Source organism: the organism of the source record quoted next, unplaced genomic scaffold (genome assembly GCF_019419815.1).
Source record: "Pyrus x bretschneideri cultivar Hongxiangsu unplaced genomic scaffold, Pyrus_bretschneideri_v1 Contig16, whole genome shotgun sequence".
Lineage (NCBI taxonomy): Eukaryota > Viridiplantae > Streptophyta > Magnoliopsida > Rosales > Rosaceae > Pyrus > Pyrus x bretschneideri.
Window position 1 is genome coordinate 192239 of NW_025999457.1, and position 20632 is coordinate 212870.

At 37.6% G+C, this 20632-nt stretch overlaps 2 protein-coding genes across 2 annotated transcripts; one reads left to right on the forward strand and one right to left on the reverse strand.

Annotated features, from left to right (window-relative positions):
- Positions 1 to 2092: 2092 nt before the first annotated feature.
- Positions 2093 to 4549, forward strand: LOC125475812 (probable beta-1,3-galactosyltransferase 8). The gene is made up of 7 exons (XM_048581177.1): positions 2093 to 2553; positions 2871 to 2938; positions 3039 to 3253; positions 3349 to 3694; positions 3801 to 3926; positions 4016 to 4125; positions 4248 to 4549. Exons 1-7 carry the CDS (start codon positions 2188 to 2190, stop codon positions 4394 to 4396), a joined length of 1380 nt encoding a protein of 459 aa, XP_048437134.1. The 5' UTR covers positions 2093 to 2187; the 3' UTR covers positions 4397 to 4549.
- Positions 4550 to 9553: 5004 nt separating this feature from the next.
- Positions 9554 to 10285, reverse strand: LOC125475814 (uncharacterized mitochondrial protein AtMg00810-like). The gene is made up of 2 exons (XM_048581179.1): positions 9866 to 10285; positions 9554 to 9745 (listed from the first exon to the last, which is right to left on the reverse strand). Exons 1-2 carry the CDS (start codon positions 10283 to 10285, stop codon positions 9554 to 9556), a joined length of 612 nt encoding a protein of 203 aa, XP_048437136.1.
- Between the last annotated feature and the right edge of the window lie 10347 nt (positions 10286 to 20632).

Sequence of the window (20632 nt, forward strand, 5' to 3'; positions counted from 1 at the left end):
CAAGGATTTTGGCCTCACGTTTACTGTAAGCTCCACCCACCAAATCATGTCATTTGGAGTTTCGCAAGATGCTTCCAATTAATTAGATTAAAAATTAAGGTTGAACCAAAATTTTGGCGTGTTGTATCCACTAACTGCTGTATGCATGCATGATGGATGATCATGAGCGTTGTCACATCATTCGTTCATTCATTCATTCCCCAAATTGAATAGATCAATCGAACCTTCTAATTAAGCATATAAAGTACACTGTACACCATCAAAATAAGGTCCTGTGTCCCAATCCAACGTACACTTTGAATTGTTTCAATTTGAAATGTCCAGTGTCCAATTTTCTGCATGCTATCATATACTAACATGTACTGTTAAAATTGTAGACACGAACAGAATCACGAACCGAGAAAATAAAGATCTTATATGTTATAGGTCGGTTTGGTGTGTGTGTGTGTGTGTGTGTGTGTGTGTGTGTGTATTGATATATATAGAGAGAGTGAGAGAGAGAGAGAGAGAGAGAATCTCTAGACACACGTAACATATAAATGGCACATTTGAGGATAACCGAACCAAACCATGAGCAACTTCTCTCTTGAGTTAGCTAGGGCAGACACTTTGTTGAACCATGGAAAGCACATGATTGAACTGCCAACCCTAACCCTACTCATCCAAAGTCATCAGCCTTCTAATAAAGGGATGCATTATAGAGGAAACTGATGAGGGAGTTAATACCAGATTAAGAAATTCAAATGCCCTCGACGACTTCTCTCCTCCTCCTTCCATATTAAGCGCTTCTGCTAACAATCTCCTGCAATATTACATGTTTTATTAAGGTAATTACTCTCCTTTTCTTTTCTTTTCTTTTCTATTTTCCACAAGCTGGTCTTTTGGATTTTTCTAACAAAAGTAATAAGAACTCATGTGGTCCATATAATTTTTCCATGGTAATAATTCCAGCGTAGCTAGATATATAGCGGATGATGATGTAGCTACATTAGCGATCAGCTGTCTGAGCTGATTCTCCACTCCATATGTGGATCATTATACAAATACACTTGGAATTAATTTATTTACAATTTTATATTATGCTCCTTCAACGGTAGGATTTTTCTCTAGACTTGGGAATGAGTAGTTTAATTATATGTCCATATGTACAAGCTTAAACAAATGCAGCATGGCACGTGATCAACTAGTTCATTGACTGTCCTCCATCAAGTTCAATTGGATCTTTCATCAACATGCCTCAAAATATGTGGTCAATATATCATTGCACGGCTTGTATCATTTATTTGAATATATAGACCTAGCTAGAAAGTACTAATGAGGTAAATATTGGTATGAAAATTTGATTGAGGTTAATGTTGGTTAAAATTTAATTTAGTGTACCTAGTGTTTAAAATATCAGTATCTGTGGAAATATTGATATGTAAATTTGCGAAAATATTGATGGATATATTGATATCGGTTGTCTTCGATATAAATGATGTAAGTTTTCTAAAAAAAACGTGGAAATTGAAAATGAAACCTTAGGGAATGTCATATGGCAGTTTGTCAATCATTAAATAATGTGTCGGAAATATCAACGAAATCAGTCAATTTTGGCTGCGATTTAAGAATTTCTCAGATATGGACTTCACCCTACCTTTCCATATATTTCTTTAATTTTTTAGATATTTCTATGGATATATTGACTGAACAGAAGAAATTTCAAACACTGAGAATACTTAACCTTAATTAAAATAAGTTGTCATTTAATTAGTTTACTTGTTAAAGTTGACAAGGAGAAAAAGTAGGAGGGTAATTTCCGTCAACATCCCATTTTCCCTCACATGACTTGTATACTTTGTTGATACCAACTTTCAAGGTAATAATATTAATGGTTATGAGGGATTGAAACTTACAAAAATTACTATATGCACTTACATTCATCAAAAAAAGTCAAAGAACATTGCAAAAATATGAGTTTTCTTGTCCTCTAACAATTTCATCTAATCAAGTAGTTCGATGTATGTATATATCAAGCTCCAAGTCCTAGCTAGTACTTTAGGATACATAATGCGAATAGGATTGCTGCGTGCTGTACAAGAATACTATAAATACCATTAGACGACTGATCCGCATTAACCAACATTAATCCTCTCAAATCGATCGATACATATTTTTCTTCTTCATGATCTTCCCTTTTGCTTCGCTATGAATATGGTCTTCATATATAGGGCCCTAACCAAAAACAGATTAGTGCTCTCAGGGAAGAATCTGGTCGCGGGATTGGGACGTGTGAAAATCTGTGGAGGGAAGCTGTGGCAGCTTGGAAACAGCCATTACTCGCGGAGGAAAATCATGAGGGGAAAGCAGGTTTCAGGAAGAGTGCTGTTGGTGCTATGTGTTGCAAGTTTTCTTGCAGGATCACTGTTTTGTACCAGCCGCATGACATGGACGACTCAAGTGCATTCTCCAAATAAAGAAGCTGATCATCAGTTTCCCATCATTTCCAGCCGCATAAAGAAGCTAGAGGCCTCATCATCAGTCGCACAAGATAAAGATTGCGATCTCAAGCGGGTAATTAATTATTAATTAATTATAAGCTACTTATTCACCAATAGTATTCATGAAGTCGTCAAGTTAACATCGATGAACACCTCATCAATACTCTAGCATTTATGCATAAAGTACACACGTGTATATGATGAGACGGTTCATGTGTTACCCATACAATTTCAATATCGATCCTAATTAAGAGTCATAGATATGGTCAGTTGCCAAGTTCATCATATATAGTCCAATTTCGTAACCTTGTTTGTTTGAGAACTGACTAGGTAGTACACACAGATGCATGCCAATTTGTAACATATTTATTTTCCACTTTTTTGAATCAGAAATTGGTCGAAGGAAAATCCGAGGATGATATTATGGCAGAGATGACAAAAACCCATCAAGCTATCCAGTAAGTAAAGCTCTACCCAACAACTATGCTCTCCTGTAACTTGTGTATTGTTTTTTGGGTTAAAAGCTTAATTAAAAAGCAAGTACCTAATATTAAACAGATCGTTAGATAAAACAATTTCAACGCTGGAGATGGAAATAGCAGCAGCAAGAGCAAGCCAGAGATTAGAGGGACAACTCAAGTTAGACGACGGTGCGTCAAATAATGATCCCACTACTCATCCTAAGCAAAAAGCTTTCGTATTCATTGGAATCAACACAGCTTTCAGCAGCCAAAAACGACGGAAAACAGTTCGAGAAACCTGGATGCCCAGAGGTCGTTGGTTAAGTTCTTCTTAATAATTTCGCAAGAACATCAAAGCACGTAGACTTAAATATTAGCAACTAATAATATTGCATTGCATCTGGCAGGAGAGAAGCTAAAGAAGTTGGAGAAGGAGAAGGGGATTGTAATAAGGTTTGTGATAGGGCAGAGCGCAATGCCGGGAGGCATGCTTGATAGGGCGATCGAGGCAGAAGAGGCAGAGCACAACGACTTCCTTCGGCTCAACCATGTGGAGGGCTACCATGAACTCTCCACCAAGACCCGCCTGTATTTCTCCACCGCCATCTCCATTTGGGATGCTGAGTTTTATGTCAAGGTCGACGATGACATCCATGTCAATCTTGGTATGCTAGCGACCACACTTGCAAGGCACCGCTACAAACCCAGAATTTATATTGGTTGCATGAAGTCAGGCCCAGTTCTCTTCCAAAAGTGAGTGAGAACCTCTATATATTTTCATTTCAAAGATATTAATTCTTTTCGTATTTCATGAAAAATAAAGAATAAATATTAAATTTGGGGTGGGTGAATGCTGCAGAGGGGTGAAATATCACGAGCCAGAGTATTGGAAATTCGGAGAAGAAGGAAACAAATACTTCAGACATGCGACTGGCCAAATCTATGCCATCTCGAAGGACCTGGCTACCTACATCTCCAACAATTTGTGAGTACTAGAACCTGACGTGTGGTTAGATTTGGTCAAATGATTGGGCTTGGGCTGCCAATTACTATATATGTATTGGATCTTTGCAGGCCAATATTACATAGGTATGCAAATGAGGATGTATCATTGGGTTCCTGGTTCATTGGGCTTGAAGTCGAGCACATTGACGACCGCTCCATGTGTTGCGGGACCTCTCCAGGTATGACTCTGCTGATCACGGAGTAACACTATTGCATAGGGTATACGTGATACTGATTGAATTCTTGTGATGCATGTGTTAATTAACGTGGGTAAAATGTATGTATGTATGTGTGTGTGCAGATTGCAAAAGGAGGGCACAAGCAGGGAATGTATGCGTGGCATCATTTGATTGGAAGTGCAGTGGAATATGCAACTCCGCGGAGAGGATGAAAGACGTGCATAACTTGTGCGGAGAAGAAAATGGCGCTGTTTGGAACGTTGAACTTTAAGTTTCAACTTTTATTTCATATTAAATAATAATATAGGCTCATCATAGCTATCTATATGCATGCATGTCTATTCTATAATTTCTATTATTCTGTAGGTGGATTGTTTAATTAGTATATGTGGATGATATGGAATTATCAATTTATGGACGGAGTTCTAAAGAGGGAGAGTTACATGAAGTCCTTAATTTGCTAACTTTACTAACTTCCGAAAGATTTTGTGCACCTCTTTTTCCTTGTTAATTTGTTTACATTTTAATCCCACTACTACTTTTGTTTTGTAATGGAAGAAACATGACCTTAGAAATAAGGTAAATTATATAAAACTACCTTAATTATGGGACGAACTATAATCTCATACCTCATGAATGTCATACTTATCTTACAAATTTATTGCAATGTTAGACCTTTATCAGTTTGTCTGTCAATTTTTTTGTTAAATGATGATGTGGCTTGAGGCAGGGTTCACTCCTCCAACTGGGTAAAAATATTAATAAATTAAAGATAAAAGTATTTAAATCTTTTAACATAAAAAATGTGGGACCACTAGTGGCGGATCCACAGAAAGACCTGGAAGGTCCCAAGACCCCTCGAAGACCCCTAAATCGTAGCTTGAATCTTCCGGAAACCCTTTGTACTCAGACGAAAACTCTGCAGCTGTAGTAGCAGTGGCGTTTGCACGGCAAAGACGACCGCGCTGTGGAAGAAAGAAAATTTTGCCCTTTTTCAGCCCTGGCCGAAAGCACACGTTTTGACCAACTAATTGAAACATTTCCTCAAAAAAAAAAAAAAAAAAAAAAAAAAAGAAAGAGACAATGACAAATGCTACCGTTGGCTTCCTTTTTGTTTTCCCCAAGGCCCCGTCACTCTTACCAAATACCCATACCTTATTTATCCCTTCCCCCATCTAAAACCTGAAACCCCCGAATTTCACGTATCCAATCCTCAATTTCCCAATTCTCAAAACCCTAAAATCCCACCAATCCCATATTTTAATTTTACTCCAACATCATATGGCACACCCCAATCAAAAATTGGAGCGTGCTGGCCGTCACGTGAGGGTGATGTAGCCAAGTGCACAGTGCGGAAGCAAAAGAGTGAAAATATGAGAAAAATAAAGTCGACAAAATAATTTACAATAAAAAGATCAGTGAGTGTTAGTGACAAACATTGAAGGAAAATGCAAAGTAGAAGTTCGAGTATCCCAGGTGCAGTCCAGAATAAACAAACACTACACAAGTGATAACTAGAAAGTCCTACATGGAGGGTGCTTGTCAGAAATGCCTCGATGCCTCTTTCGTCACCCACGTCATCGCTACCTAAAACCTGGAGGGGCGCAAAATAGAAAACATGAGTGGGCAAAAACAAAGCTTTTCAAAATCATTTCATTCACAAAAGTTATAACCCCTCTCTGTAAAACATGTATACTTTCCAGAAAATATTATACGTACTCATATATCAAATCATGCTAAAACGATAAAGCTCAAATATGCCATGCTGGAATATGCCATGTCAGAATTATCCAATCAAACAGTATAAGCATCAAGCAGGTGAGATAAAACAAATCATAATATGCCAATGATATCAATACGTCAGTCGAAGTCACCTAAAGTGACTTGTACGGCTGAAACTATAGCTCCTCAACCACTATCCTGCACACGAGTCGGAACCACCTATAGTGGTTTGTATGACAAGCTGGGTGTAAATAAATACACTATAGTGCTACGATCACGTGAAGGCTGTGCGAAGTATCGCAAGTCACCTACGAGTCGGAACCACCTAAAGTGGTCTGTACGACAGGCTAGCACCTGCCTTGGATCCAAGGTGAGCGTACAATGCGAGAGGTGAACGATCACATGAAGGCTATGCCCTACTCTGATAGAGCACAATCACCGAGGTGCAGGACTATAAGCTATAACTCAATCTCATCAACACCACATCTATCACTAACAACATACTCACCTGACTTACCTGAGCGTCCGCGGCGCCAAAGCATAACCAACACAATCAAAATAATAATAATGACGATATTCGACATGGCATTTCAATTATAAAACCATTTAAAACGTAGTTTCTGGAAAGATATTAGTCTATATATATATATATATATATATATATATATACACACACACTAAAAACAAAAGCCCACTTACTGATACATAGAAGGGTCGTAAGCCTCGAGCCTCACGTGCCTGCTCTCGTCCTCCGGATAGTCCTCACCTATATGCGAAACAACTATAAAAACGTCAATTTAACGCGCATAACCAACCTTAGGTAATAACTTCTCATACATTGCTCAAATAGGGTGTTTGAATATACCAACATGCTCTACTCAACCTCACAAACATCCCCATATTTTTAAAATAATTTTCTAACCTCCCACGCGCAGGCACGTGCCTGGCACGCGTGTAGAACCCTAACGACGTTAGGGAATATTCCGTTAAAATCCTAACAGACGTTAACGGCCGTTACCTGATGCCGTTAGAATATTCCGTTAACTCTGACGGAATATTCTCCTCCTTCTCCGATGAGCCTCGCCGATTGCCGCCGTCTGCAACTCGAATTTCTCCGGAAACTGGGAAAAACTTCAACCTTTAATATCTTTTTCATTTCTCAACCAAAATTTGTACCAAAATGAAGCTTACAACGAGTAGAACAAAACCTTACCACTTTGGGGGACCCAAAACCAACGGAATCTCGCCGGAATAACTCACGATATTCCGGCCAACCCTGTAACTCCTTGAAACTGGGCTTCCCAACGTCCAAAACACTTCAAAATTGTTCCCCAAGCTTCGTGAGAAGGTTCTAAAGCTCTCTACAACCTTAAAAACTTCTAAAAACCTCACAATCATGTGTGCATGAACAGTGCTCCAATTCGGGGTTTTCTGGTTCTCGGGTTTCTGAAGGTTTCACGTCAATTTAAGGGTATGAACAAGCCCCTGAGCTCACAAGGAACACAAAGGTAAACTCCTCGACGTCAATCCGTGAAAGTAGAAGGTAGTTTGAAGTTCGTTTGTACCTTTGCAAAGGAAATGGAAGAAACTAGAAGAAAATCCGAGAGAGAAGGGAGAGAGGAAAGGTCCACAGGTGTGGGTGTGTATGGTGTGTGGTCCAGATGAGTTCACAACCAAAAACAAAACAAGCCAAACACCCTACAACACAAAATACGTCCAGGGGCAAAATCGTCTTTTCACACCTACGATACAAAAAAATCAGGACGAGCTGTCACATCATATATCAATTTGCTTCAAATCTCCACACCACCACCATTTGGTTCAAATTTCAAATAATATTTTTTGGTATTCTAATCTAATCTAATCTGAACTAAATTATATTTATATATGGATGGAGATTTATAATCTAATATTGATATGATTATTGGTATGCTTTGTGTTTGTAAACTCATTTAATTATTGAAATTTGTTTATTGATGAATTGGTATATGTTTATGTATTTTTTTTATTTATTAATGTGTAGGGTAGAGATAAGAAATATTGAAAGATTTTTCAAGCCAAAACTAATAGCACCTATTTGTTTGGGTAGTTCAAGTCACAATACAAAATGAGTGTGATATTGATTGGAATAATCTTGAGAGCGACTTTGGAAAAAGAATTCGAATGAAGGATGACCCTCCTAATATTCAAGATGAGGTCCACAGTGTATATTTACAAATGAAATATTTTCAGACTATGAAACATCGTCATTAACACTTGAATTAGGATTTTATAGCTTGCAATGTTGTTTTGCATATAATATATGAATGAAATGTATAATAATTTAATTTTTAAATGTTATTTTTATCTATAAACTTTTTTACCTTTATTATTGGAACCCCTAAGTTTAAAATTCTAGATTCGTCACTGGGACCCACCGCCTACAAACCCATCACCCTCCCATTTCCTCTGAGTTTAAAATTCTAGATCCGCCACTGAGACCCACTGCCTACAAACCCATCACCCTCCCATTTCTTCCCCATTTCAACTGTTCTCACTCATTTCCTTCATCGCCAAAACCATAACTCATTCTCCCACCGCCGCCCTCATTGGCCAATCACCTCATATTCACCACCCCACGTCCAAGACTAGGCTCACCACTGCCACCCCACCTACTTATTTTTCAACGAGGAGCAACGCATTAACGGAAAAATTGTTAAGAGTTGAGGGGGGGCGCGAGAAGGGTTGCTTTTGCCCTGGTGACGCATACGTACGTTGATAAGATCCAATGGGTGGGTGGAGTAGCCGTCGATAATGGAAGCGACGCCTCAATCGACAAATCCTTTGATACCCATTTTCCAATTGAATCAAAGGTCGAATCTTTTAGGGTTTTTTTTTTTTTTGCCCTTTTTTTGAGATTGTTTGTTAGAAAATGAATGAAAGAATTAAAAAAATTAGATCAAAATTGAATCGATAAGTTTAGGAGGACAAATCAGGGTTCATCATCGCAACGCTTGAAGGTGCAGACGGCGTGGTTTATTAACACTAAACAATCAATGAAGCCTTAGGGATGAAGAAGCTGGAGAAATCGAAGAATAAGAAGTAAGAGAGAGAAAGAAAGAAAGAAAGAAAACTTTCTATTATTCAGTGAGTAATTGATTGTTTTACATGATGGTACTCTAAGTCTTTAAACATTGGTTATATAGAAACAATGATGAGCAGATTTACAATTTTACCCATTCAACTAACTCTAACTGTTTTTCAACAAACTCAAACTAATCCAAATTTATTTGGTTAATATTTCCCCCTCAAACAGAATTGGGATCTCCTAAGTTGTGATTGCCGAGATTAATTAATGAGTTTTTTACTCCAATGATGAGTAGTTAAAACTGGTATGAGCTTTATCTGCTGCATTTGACATTTCTATCTTCTGTGAACATTGTGAATCACCACCAAACACTCCAATATGAAGATTTGTGCAGTGTTAAATGAACACTAGGCTATGCAAACCTTTAGTGAACACATCAGCTACCTGCTCATTTGTTGATATGTACTAAACAACAAGATCTCCCTTTTGAACTTTTTCACGAACAAAGTGATAATCCGTGTCTAGATGTTTAATCTTCGAATGGAACACTAGATTGGAACATAATGCCAAAGTTGAGAGATTATCACAATGCAAGGTAGGAGGTTGTGTAAGAATTTGATGCACATCCTTAAAGATAGATCAGATCCAGAACACATCTGCAGCACAGTGTGCCAAGGCTTTGTACTCGGCTTCTGTGGAACTTCGAGACACCGTTTCCTGTTTCTTTGACTGCCATGAAATCGGATTTGAACTTACGTAAACAACATAGCCAGTAATGGATCTCCTTGTGTTAATGTCTGCTACCCAGTTAGAATCAGAGTATGCATTTATCTAAAAGTCATTAGATTGAGTATATTGTAGACCATAGTTTACTGTACCCTAGAGGTACCTTATGATTCTTTTCACCAGATGCATATGTGACTCAGTAGGATTGGTCATATATTAGCACACAACATTGACTGAGTGTGCAATATCCGGCCTAGTAAAAGTAAGATACTGTAAAGCTCCAACTAGGCTCCTATAGTGTGTAGGATCAGACAATGGTGTTCCCTCAATTGTAAGTAACTGTGAATGTGGTTTGGAAGGTGTTGAAGTCGATTTACAGTGCTCCATTCTAGCCTCTTTCACCAATTCCTTCGTATATTTCGATTGATTCACAAATAAAGATCCATCTCCATTATATTGAACCTGTAATCCCAAGAAATATGCCAATGTGCCCATATCTTTTAAATCGAACACATCTGCAAGATTGTCAATCACAAATTGAATCTTCTCAGTATTAGATCCAGTCAAAATAATGTCATCAACGTATAAAAGGAGTACAATAACATCACTCCCATCCACTTTCACAAACAAACTTGTATCAGACATCGAAGTTTTAAAACTGAGGGCAGGCAAGAAACTTGTGAACTTGGAATTCCAAGCGCTTGGAGCTTGTTTCAATCCATACAATGACTTTACCTAATCTGCACACATGATTTCGATACTTTTGATCCACGAACCCTTGGGGTTGTTTCATATATACTTCTTCTTCAAGCTCCCCCATGCAAAAAGGCATTTTTAACATCTAACTATCTTAAACTCAAGTGAAATTATGCTGCCAATGCCATAATAAGTCTCACAATTGAATGTCGAACCACAGGACTAAAGGTTTCTGAATAGTCTATCCCTTGCTCTTGACTGAAACCTTGTGCCACCAATCGAGCTTTGTATCTTGACACTGTCCCATCAGGATTCCTTTTTACTTTATAGACCTATTTACTTCCTATCACAACTCTATCACTTGGAGGAAGAACAAGTTTCCATGTACCCTGTGACTTTAGGGCATCATACTCTTCCTGCATAGCTTTTTGCCATTGAATTACAGTGGATGCAGCTTTAAAGTTCTTTGGTTCCTCTACTTCATGTATGTCAGCCAAGAACAAAAAACCGCATGATATATGCCCATTTGAATCCCTAATATCACCATCTAAACACTAAAGAAATGCTAATTGAGGCAGGGTAGACATAAACGATGTGTAATCTCTCCTCATAATAACACCAGTTTTAAGTCTAGTTTGAATAACATTATTCTGTGACTGAGATTGAGATTATGTATGTTGTGGGGGCAGAGAGAGAATTACCTGAAGTTAAGCAGGATCAAGAACAGAAAGCAAGGGACCTGCATGTTAAAATGAGGAAAGAGTTTCTGTAGGTGCCTGTGTTTCAAATCCCTGTGTTCCAAAACTACCTGTGTTTGAAGAAGAAACTGGTGTCTGTGCGTCATGATGAACTGCAGTTGATGAAGAACCATTTACATTCCCATGACTAGAAGATGATTCTACTTGGCCCTCTTGATGATTCGAATTTTCATGATCTGTAGATCTATGTTACACTGGAATAGGTACTACTACACTTCTATACTGAGATTGAACTGGAATATGTACTTGGACTTTAGACTGTATCAGTGCATAAGGAAATACACTTTATTAAAAACAACATGTCTTGAGATGATACATTTCTTATTATGAACATTGTAATAGATCACACCTTTATAGCCCATAGAAAACCCTAAGAACACACATTGTGTAGATCTAGGTTGTAACTTGTGCACAGAGTAAGGTCTCAACCATGGATATACTACTGATCCAAACACTTTCAAACTCTTCAACTCTGGATCCTTGTCATACAATTTCTTATAAGGTGAATCCATGGACAAACCTTTGCATGGCATCCTATTTATTAGAAATACAGCATGTGCACAGGCATAGTACCAAAATTCAATTGGCAATCCAGCTTGAACAAGAAGAGTAATGGCAGTTTCCACTATATTTCTATGTTTTCTTTCAATTACTTCATTCTGTTGAGGAGTGTATGGGCAGGAAATCATTTGTTCAACACCTTTTTCATTAAGGAAGGCTTTAAAAGCATGACTTGTGTACTCTCCCTCACCATCCGTTTGGATACATTTAATAGCAACACCAAACTGTGTATGAACAAGACTATAGAATTTCATAAAAATAGCATACACATATGATTTGTTATACATTGGAAAAATCCAAGTATACTTGTATATTGATCAACAGAAGTTACATAGTATCTATACCCCTCTATTGTCTTGACTGGAGAAGGACCCCATACATCTAAGTGCACCTTTTCAAATGGTGAATAGTACCTATCACTGCTAGAAGAAAAAGGAAGTCTACACATCTTTCCTTGAATACAATGGGTACATATACTATGACACTCATCTAATTCTAGTGGTATGTTTGACTGTCTTAACATGATAGACATTATTTCATTAGTAGGATGACCAAACCGTTGATGCCACAAAGTTGACTTCACCAACTGTCCAAGAAAAGCAGAAAATCCCTGAACCACTAATTGTACTCCTCTTGAATGCTTGATAACATGGATTTGAAACAATTGTTTGGCTCTACTCTTTCCTCTGTACAGGATGTCCCTTGTCTTCTTGTCCTACACAAAAAACTCATTCTCATCACAAATAAACCAACTATGATTGTCAGCACATAATTGTTGAACTGACAGCAAACTCCGAGCAAATTTTGGAACATGTAAAACATTATTAAGAACAAGGTTATGAAAGTTGGTTTTAATTGTAGTTGCAACAATATTTGCAATAGATAAACCTGTCCCATTTCTAATTGTAATTGTATCAGAACCTTGGAATGGTGTGAATTGACTCAGTGTGTTAACATCAGCAGTGATATGGCGAGATGCACCAGTATCAACAATCCACGCATCTTAAGGAATATGTTGTTCTGTTTGCTGTGCTGCCATTGCCATCAAAGTTGAAGGTGGTTGTTGACCCTGGAATACATAATTTCTTCTGTGATAACACTCAAGTGTCGAGTGACCACGTTTCCCACAAATTTAGCACTCCATTTGGAACCCATTATTTGGTCCATGAGCATTTCTGTGAAAACAATTAACAGCAGTATGTCATCTCTTGTTGCAAATCTGACATTCAATTACTGTAGTAGACCTGTTTTCTATGTTCCCATGCCATACATTTGAACCATATTGTCTTGAACCACCAAATGGATATCCAGATGAAGTACTTGTATTGTATCCCTTGCCTTTGAATCCAGTGTTTGGCTTGTAACTATTATTACCCTTATAATTTTGCTTTTGCACAAATAGAGGTTTTGGACCAAAGTTTGTAGCATTGCCCATATACCCAAAACCATAAGGAATAAAAGGATAAACCGGAGCAGGAAACTGTTGAGGTATTAGGGGTTGTGGGTATTGCTGTGGTAAGACAAATGGTGGTGGATATTGTTGTACATAAGTGTCAGCAGAAAATGGGTATTGATGAGAAGTAAGAACACCCCCAGTTGTTGCTGGTAAATAGATATGCCCTGCAGGATTAGAACCTGAAGCAGATGAATCTCCCTGAGTCGACTGTGACCTTTGAACATATAAGGTAGAAACATTCTAAGACACAACACTTGATTCACCTTCTATTTCTTTTTCAGCCCCAAGCAACAAAGCCCTAAATTCTTTCAAGGAAATAAATGACTCTCTAACTAATATCACTGTTCGAATTATTGCATACTCTTTTGGTAAACTGGCTAAACCAGCAATTATCACATCATTATCAGAAATGAGCTCTCCAGCAGCAGTTAACTGATCCCTTATATTTTTCAACCTTAACAAATATCTATCAATGGAATCTCCTTCTTTCTGAATTGTATGCAGTTCAATCTTTAAATGATTAACTCTAGATTTAGACACTGAAGCAAAATGATCCACAAGATTCAACCAAGCCTCACAAGCAGTTACACAACCAAGAACATATTCAATAGCCTCATCAGACAAAGTAGCTAATAACAGACTCAACAATGCCATATCTGTGGATTCCCATTCAACATAAGCATCAGTAAATTCAGAAGTAACACCTCTCTTAGTGTGAATGACAAATTTTGGTGGACACACAATAGTACCATCAAAATGCCCAAACAATTTATAACCCTTCAACGCAGACTTGAACTGAAATGCCTATTTCGCAAAATTATCTTCCTTCAACTTTATAGTAATCATTCCCAGCAGATTTTTAACCTTAACACTAGGATTGGCCATGATTTCTCGATGCAAGAAAAAACACAAATTGTCAAGAACTACATAAATGCCCAACTTTTTGACAATATGAATCGATAGAGAGATTGAAACTCCTGTAATCAAGAAAGACTGAAACTTTCTTATGAATCAAGAGAGATTGAAACTCCTGTAGTAATCAAGAAAGACTGAAACTTTCTTGATAAATCGTGCAACGAAATTGTAATCAAAACATACAACAATTCTGAAATCTTGAATTTCTAATCAGGACTAAAACCCAATTACCCAGTATAAATGCACAATATCACCTGAATCGCAGCTTTGATGAAAACCCCAAATCACCAGGACTTCAATCGCCAGAACATTGAACGGACTTTGTGAGATCCCTTTTGACGCTTCGATTGTGTATAGTGCCAGCAGAAGAACTAAGATCAACAACGGCAGCGAGCCAATGCCCGCGATGATACCATATTAACACTAAAGAATCAATGAAGCCTTAGGGATGAAGAAGCTGGAGAAATCGAAGAACAAGAAGTAAGAGAGAGAGAGAGAGAGAGAGAGAGAGAAAGAGAGAAAGAGAGAAAGAGAGAGAGAAAGAAAGAAAGAGAGAGAAACTTTCTATTATTCAGTGAGTAATTGATTGTTTTACATTATGGTACTCTAAGTCTCTATACATTGGTTATATAGAGACAATGATGAGCAAATTTACAATTTTACCCATTCAACTAACTCTAACTGTTTTTCAACAAACTCAAACTAATCCAAATTTATTTGGTTAATATGGTTGAGTATGTCAGCCTGGCTATAAAGGATGATGGTGTGGAAGGAGAAGCGATGTGTTTTGAGGTCAGGCCGGGAGGCGAAAAAGTCGTTGAGGAACTTGCAGATGAAATTGTAATGGTTGTTGTCGCAAATGCGGTTAATGGCGACGGAGGAGGTGATGCGATCAAGGTAGGATTCAGGGGTTAGGGAGGCGGATTTGCAGATTTTGAGGATTTCGGATGAGCCTTTCTCGAATTTGAATAGGGAACAGGTGAGGGCGTCGTGGCAAAAGCGAGATAGAAGAGATATGGCTTCTATAGAGAGAAATGGGGGATGTCTTTAGGGTTTTGCAGAGGCATTAGGGGGACATATGAATTGGGGAAAAAGGGAAGGTTGATAGGATTGCAGGGGGTGGGTCCCACGTTTAAAAAAATATAATATTGAAATGATTTTATCTTTAATTTATTAATATTTTTATCCAGTTGAGCAAGGGAGTAGGCCCGCCTCAAGCCACGTCATCATTTAATAGAAAATTTGACAAACAAACTGACGGAGGTCTGACATTGCAACAATTTGTAAGATAAGGTATGACATTGTAATTTTTAAAATATGAGGAATGAGATTGTGGTTTAATTATAGTTTTATGTAATTTACCCTTAGAATTATTATGCATTGCATGTTAACCTTATTTAGAGATAATAAATAACAAATAAAGCCAAATATGTTTGTGATAAAATAACCAAAACAATAAAGGTAGTAAGGTCTCCACATCCGACTCTGGGTATAAGAACCTCTAGTTTACCATGATTTTGTAAACGGTGATGCTAGGGAGGTCAAATTTTTAAACCAAATTTACAAACCAAATGATATCATTGTAGATAATTGGATTATTAATTAAGTGTTAATTAACATACTTGTGTCTTATTGTTTACACATTATTTGGTTTGCAAATTTAGTTTGCAAATTTGGTTTGAAAATTTGGTCTCCCTAACATTATCCTTCTGTGAATGTTTAATTTTTAGGTTTAGGCTTTGTAATCGATAAGATTGTCATTAGTTTTGGCAAATGTAGCAGCACAAGCTAAAGTTTGCACAATATTGGACATATTACACGAAATAGTTATAGAAGTAGCATGAATTTAGGGTAATCCCACTTTACTACCCTAAAATTTTACCGAAATCGTACTTTACTACATTTACTCTTTTCACCTCAGTTTCATACCTAAAGTTTGATTTTTCTACCACTTTGGTACTTCCGTTAGCCTAGCCATTAAATTTTCCGTTAACTCGTGATGTGGTAGGATCTTGACCCACTAATTCTCACTTTACTACTCTCAAGTATCTTGAAATTCACATTTTTCTATCCTTTTTTTTTTTTTTGTCTAACCTTTATACTAAAAGTTACGTTTTGCTCCTAGATTCATACTTCTATTATCCTACGCATCAGGACATCCATTAAGCGTATGTGGTGCTTGATGATGACTATGCATAAACATGGCATTGTGGGCCAAGCGCCATGTCATACTTTGACTAGGCAATGACTGTGCATAAACATAGTACTGTGAGCCCTGCAAGTGACAAGATGGTTCAGGCAAAGATTTAGAAATAAATTCCCGCCAAATTAAATAATTTCAAAAACTTAAGAGCAACATATGCTACCATGTGGACAAAACCCATTTCCCGCCATTTTTTTTTATGTTGCAAAAAAACATTTTATTTGTTTAAGGCAAATCTTCCTCGAGTATCGTGAAATTTCAACTTTTATACATCAAGTTTGAATTTTTTTGACACTTTAATACTTTTGTTAGCCTTTCCGTCAGGGGCTCTGCTAACTGATGGTGAGGCACTCCACTGGTGGATTATTGTGCAAAAACGTGGCATTGTAGGCAGCACGTGGACATATAAAATAATTTTAAAAATTTAAAGGGTAAATGACACTTTTACCCCTCAAGTTTGGGATCGATTTCAATTCCTTACAACATGTTTAAAACATTTCAATTTCATACCTCACGTCCTATTTTATTTCAATTTCATACATCCGTTAGAAAATCTGTTAAGTAAACCATTAAGTGATGATGTGGCAAATAAGGGGTCCACATTTGTGCTAACGTGGCTACCACATTTGTGACACGTGGCTAAACACTTAATAAAAAATTTTAAATTAATTAATTAAAGAAAAGCAAAAAAAAAAAAAAGAAAAAAAAAAAAAAAAAAAGGCCAAAACCCAGTTTGTCTTCCCCACCCCTTCTCCTCACCCGAGCACACCACCAACCTAAATCGGACGTGCCTTTTCTCTCGTCGCAATCCCCGTCCCCCAATTTTCCCCCAAAACCATCATCTTTTCCTTCCTCCCACTGCAACATCTCAACCGTCGGCAAAACCCCAAACCCCAAAAAATCCAATCATAGGCTTTTCTCCAACCCAGATTCTCCAGCCTCTCTGTACATCACTTCGATGGCCGTGAGTACTAGCGAAAGACACCTACCGAGTCTTATCAATCTTCACGGGCTCAGTTTCAACTCAGATTGGCTCTGATTCTATTTTGGTCGGCGCCTGACCCATTAGGAATGAAAAACTCCAAAAGGTCAACAGGTATTTGGGAGGGAGGTGATTAGGAGTATGTGATTCCATTGGAGAGCACTATTGAAAGTCAAGAGTGGGTATTTAGAACTATTGGTTAGGTTATTTATTAGGGTGTAGTTGTCACCTTACTTCTAGTCATATCTTGTAAAGATATTGTATCTTCTTTCCCATACTTATAGGGTGGATATAGCTTTTTAACTTTACCCCTCACCTTACTTTCAGCTCCTTGTTTTATGGAGCTCCCATTTAGGAGTGTTTCAAGGGTAATCAGTGTGTTGATCACTCCTTGCCCTATATCTTGTATCTTTGTGTGGTTGTTTCCTTATAAATAATAATACAAACAAACACTTAAAGTTCAACATGGTATCAGAGTAGGAATAACCTGTCTCTGTGATACTTGTTGCTCTGTTCATCAAGCATTCTTTGATGGCTGACGGAAATCTTATTCTCGAGTCCGATGTTGATAGCTCACTTAGAGCTGGTCACCAATATTAACCGGAGATTGATGTAAATCCAAATCAAAGGTTGAGTTCTGTGCTTCTAAATGAGTTCAACTACTTACCATGGTCGAGGGCAGTTTCACTTGCCCTAGGAGGAAGATCAAAGCTAGGGTTCATAAATGGAAGTATTGAAGCTCATGATGTTTCCTCTTCCACTTATGAATCGTGGCTCAGTAAAGATCAGTTGGTCATGTCTTGGCTCCTCAACTCCATGGAGCGTAAGATAGCTGAAATATTCAGTTACTTTGAGTCATCTCTCCAGCTATGGAAGTCCGTGCAAGAAATGTATGGAAATCAGAACAATGTAGCCCGTATGTTTCAGCTTAAAATGGATATCAGGAGCAAGCAACAAGATGGAAAACCTTTCATTCAGCTTCTTGGAAGTCTTAAAGGTATGTGGAATGAATTGTAGGTATACCGTCCACATACAACGGACTCAACCCTACTTCTTAAAAGGGTTGAATAAGACAAAATTTTCCAGCTTCTCTCAAGTCTGGGGCCGGAATATGAGGATCTGCGCAACCACATTTCTTATGAATTCGGAACTTCCCACGTTTGCCAATGTTTGTGCAACAATTCAAAGGGATGAATTAAGGAAAAAGGTTATGAACACTGGTACCACGATGACTGCCTCAGAAGCTAGGGCTTACTTTTCCAATGATAAGAAATACTTCTCCAGTGATAAGAAGTACAAGGGAAGAAATCCTCATCTCAAATGCAAACATTGTGACGCCACTGGAAATGTGAAGGATCATTGTTGGATTCTTCACCCTAAGCTCAAACCAGACTTCATGAAAAATGAGAGGCTTATTCAGAAGAAGCCTCAGTTTTCCAGTTACAAAGCTATCATGTCTCATCCACTTCAACTAGAAGCTAAGAGGATATACTAAATTTTACCTCCAATCCCACCACACTCAAAAATGAGTTCGTTGCGTACCTTCAAATGAAGAAAGAAGTCTCTGCGAATGATGAAGCTACTACCTCAGGAAATGGCAACTCAACTGCTTTGCTGGGAAAGTTTGTAGACTTTCTGGCTGACTCGAAAAAGCTCACGTAGGACAACATGCAAGGTATATTGACAGCATTCAAAACTACTTTAAATATTGCATGATTTGTGGGTCATAGATTCCGGTGCCTCATATCACATGACAAACCAATTCTACAAGCTCCATGATTTTAAAAAACTGCATACACCTTCACATGTTTCTATTGCTAATAGGGAGGGAGCTAAAGTGTTAGGTGTGGGAAAAATACATCTAGTGTCTGACAATACAGAGTCTAAAGCCTTGTACGTTCAATCATTTCCTTTTTAATTTCTCTCAGTTGGAAAAATCACACATACCTTAGACTGTTCAGTTACTTTATCCCTTTACACTAGTCATTTTTCAAGACTGTATCACCAAGGAGAAGATTAGTGAAGGTTTTTTCTTGGATGGTCTCTATTACCTATCCAAGGAGACCTCATTTCTCAAGGGATTTTAAGTCAAGTCTAACCTAAGTCATGACCAAAACATGTGGCATCAAAGACTAGCTCATCCATTCAAGTCTGTTTTGTCAAGATTGTTTCCAAATCTGTGTAAAGAAGTAATCCAGTGTGATACTTGTCATTTTTGTAAATCCACTAGGTTACCTTTTCGTTCATCCTTAAATAAGACCAAACAAGTTTTTGAACTTGTTCATTCAGATGTATGTGGACCATTTTTTGAATCTTTTGATGGGTATAAGTATTTTGTAACTTTCATAGATGATTTCTTGAGAGTTACTTGGTTATACCTTTTGAAATATAAGAGTGAAGTTGTTGAAGCATTCATAGACTTTAATAATCTTGTAAAAAATCACTTCAATTCCCAAATCCAAACCTTGAGATCTGATAATGGCTCGGAATATATGTCACACATCATGAAACAATATTTAAGCAGTAATGGAATTTTGCATCAAACCAGTTGTGTTGGTACTCCACAACAAAACAACATAGCCAAGAGAAAGAACCGTAATCTACTTGAAAAAACAAGAGCTCTAATGTTGCACATGGAAGTACCAAAAAGATTTTGGTCATGATAGCTGCATATATCATAAACAGATTACCAAGTCAAGTCTTGGAGTTCAAATCTCCAATGGAAGTGTTAAAAGGAAAGGATGTTAATTTGTCTCACCTTAAAGTCTTTGGGTGCACTTGCTATGTTCATATTCAATTTTAGCATAAGGATAAACTAGACCCTAGGGCTAACAAATGCATGTTTCTTGGTTACTCTTCTACTAAAAAAGGTTACAAGTGCTATAGTCCCGAGTTAAAGAGAGTTGTAGTTTCAAGGGATGTACGATTTGATGAAACTAACTCATTTTACAGCAAATTGTCTGATGATCAGTCACAGGGGGTGTCATGTTTTAAGTTTTTTCCCTTACCAAGGCTGAGGAACTATGTTTCGCAATAAAACCTCCTAATGATTTTGCTTCTGCTAATGTAACTCAAGTTAGTGATCAAAATTCTGACCAACAGATGCACAATGAAGATTCTCATCATGAAAAGGCAGAAACCTCGACAGAGGAAACACAACAAATTCAAGGAAAAAGAAATCCAGTGCAGTGCTAGGCACCCTCCTTCAAGGTTTCAAGATTATGTAACTTATTCTGTCAGGCATCCAATCCATGGTCTCTTGTCCTACCAGAAGGTTTCTCAATCTTATGTTGTTTATTTGAAAACCATAACCAGTCACTGCAAGCCTCAAACCTTTCAAGAAGCAAGCTACCAAGAAGTGTGGAGAAATGTCATGGAGGAAGAACTTCATGCTCTCAATAATCACAACACCTGGAGTGTA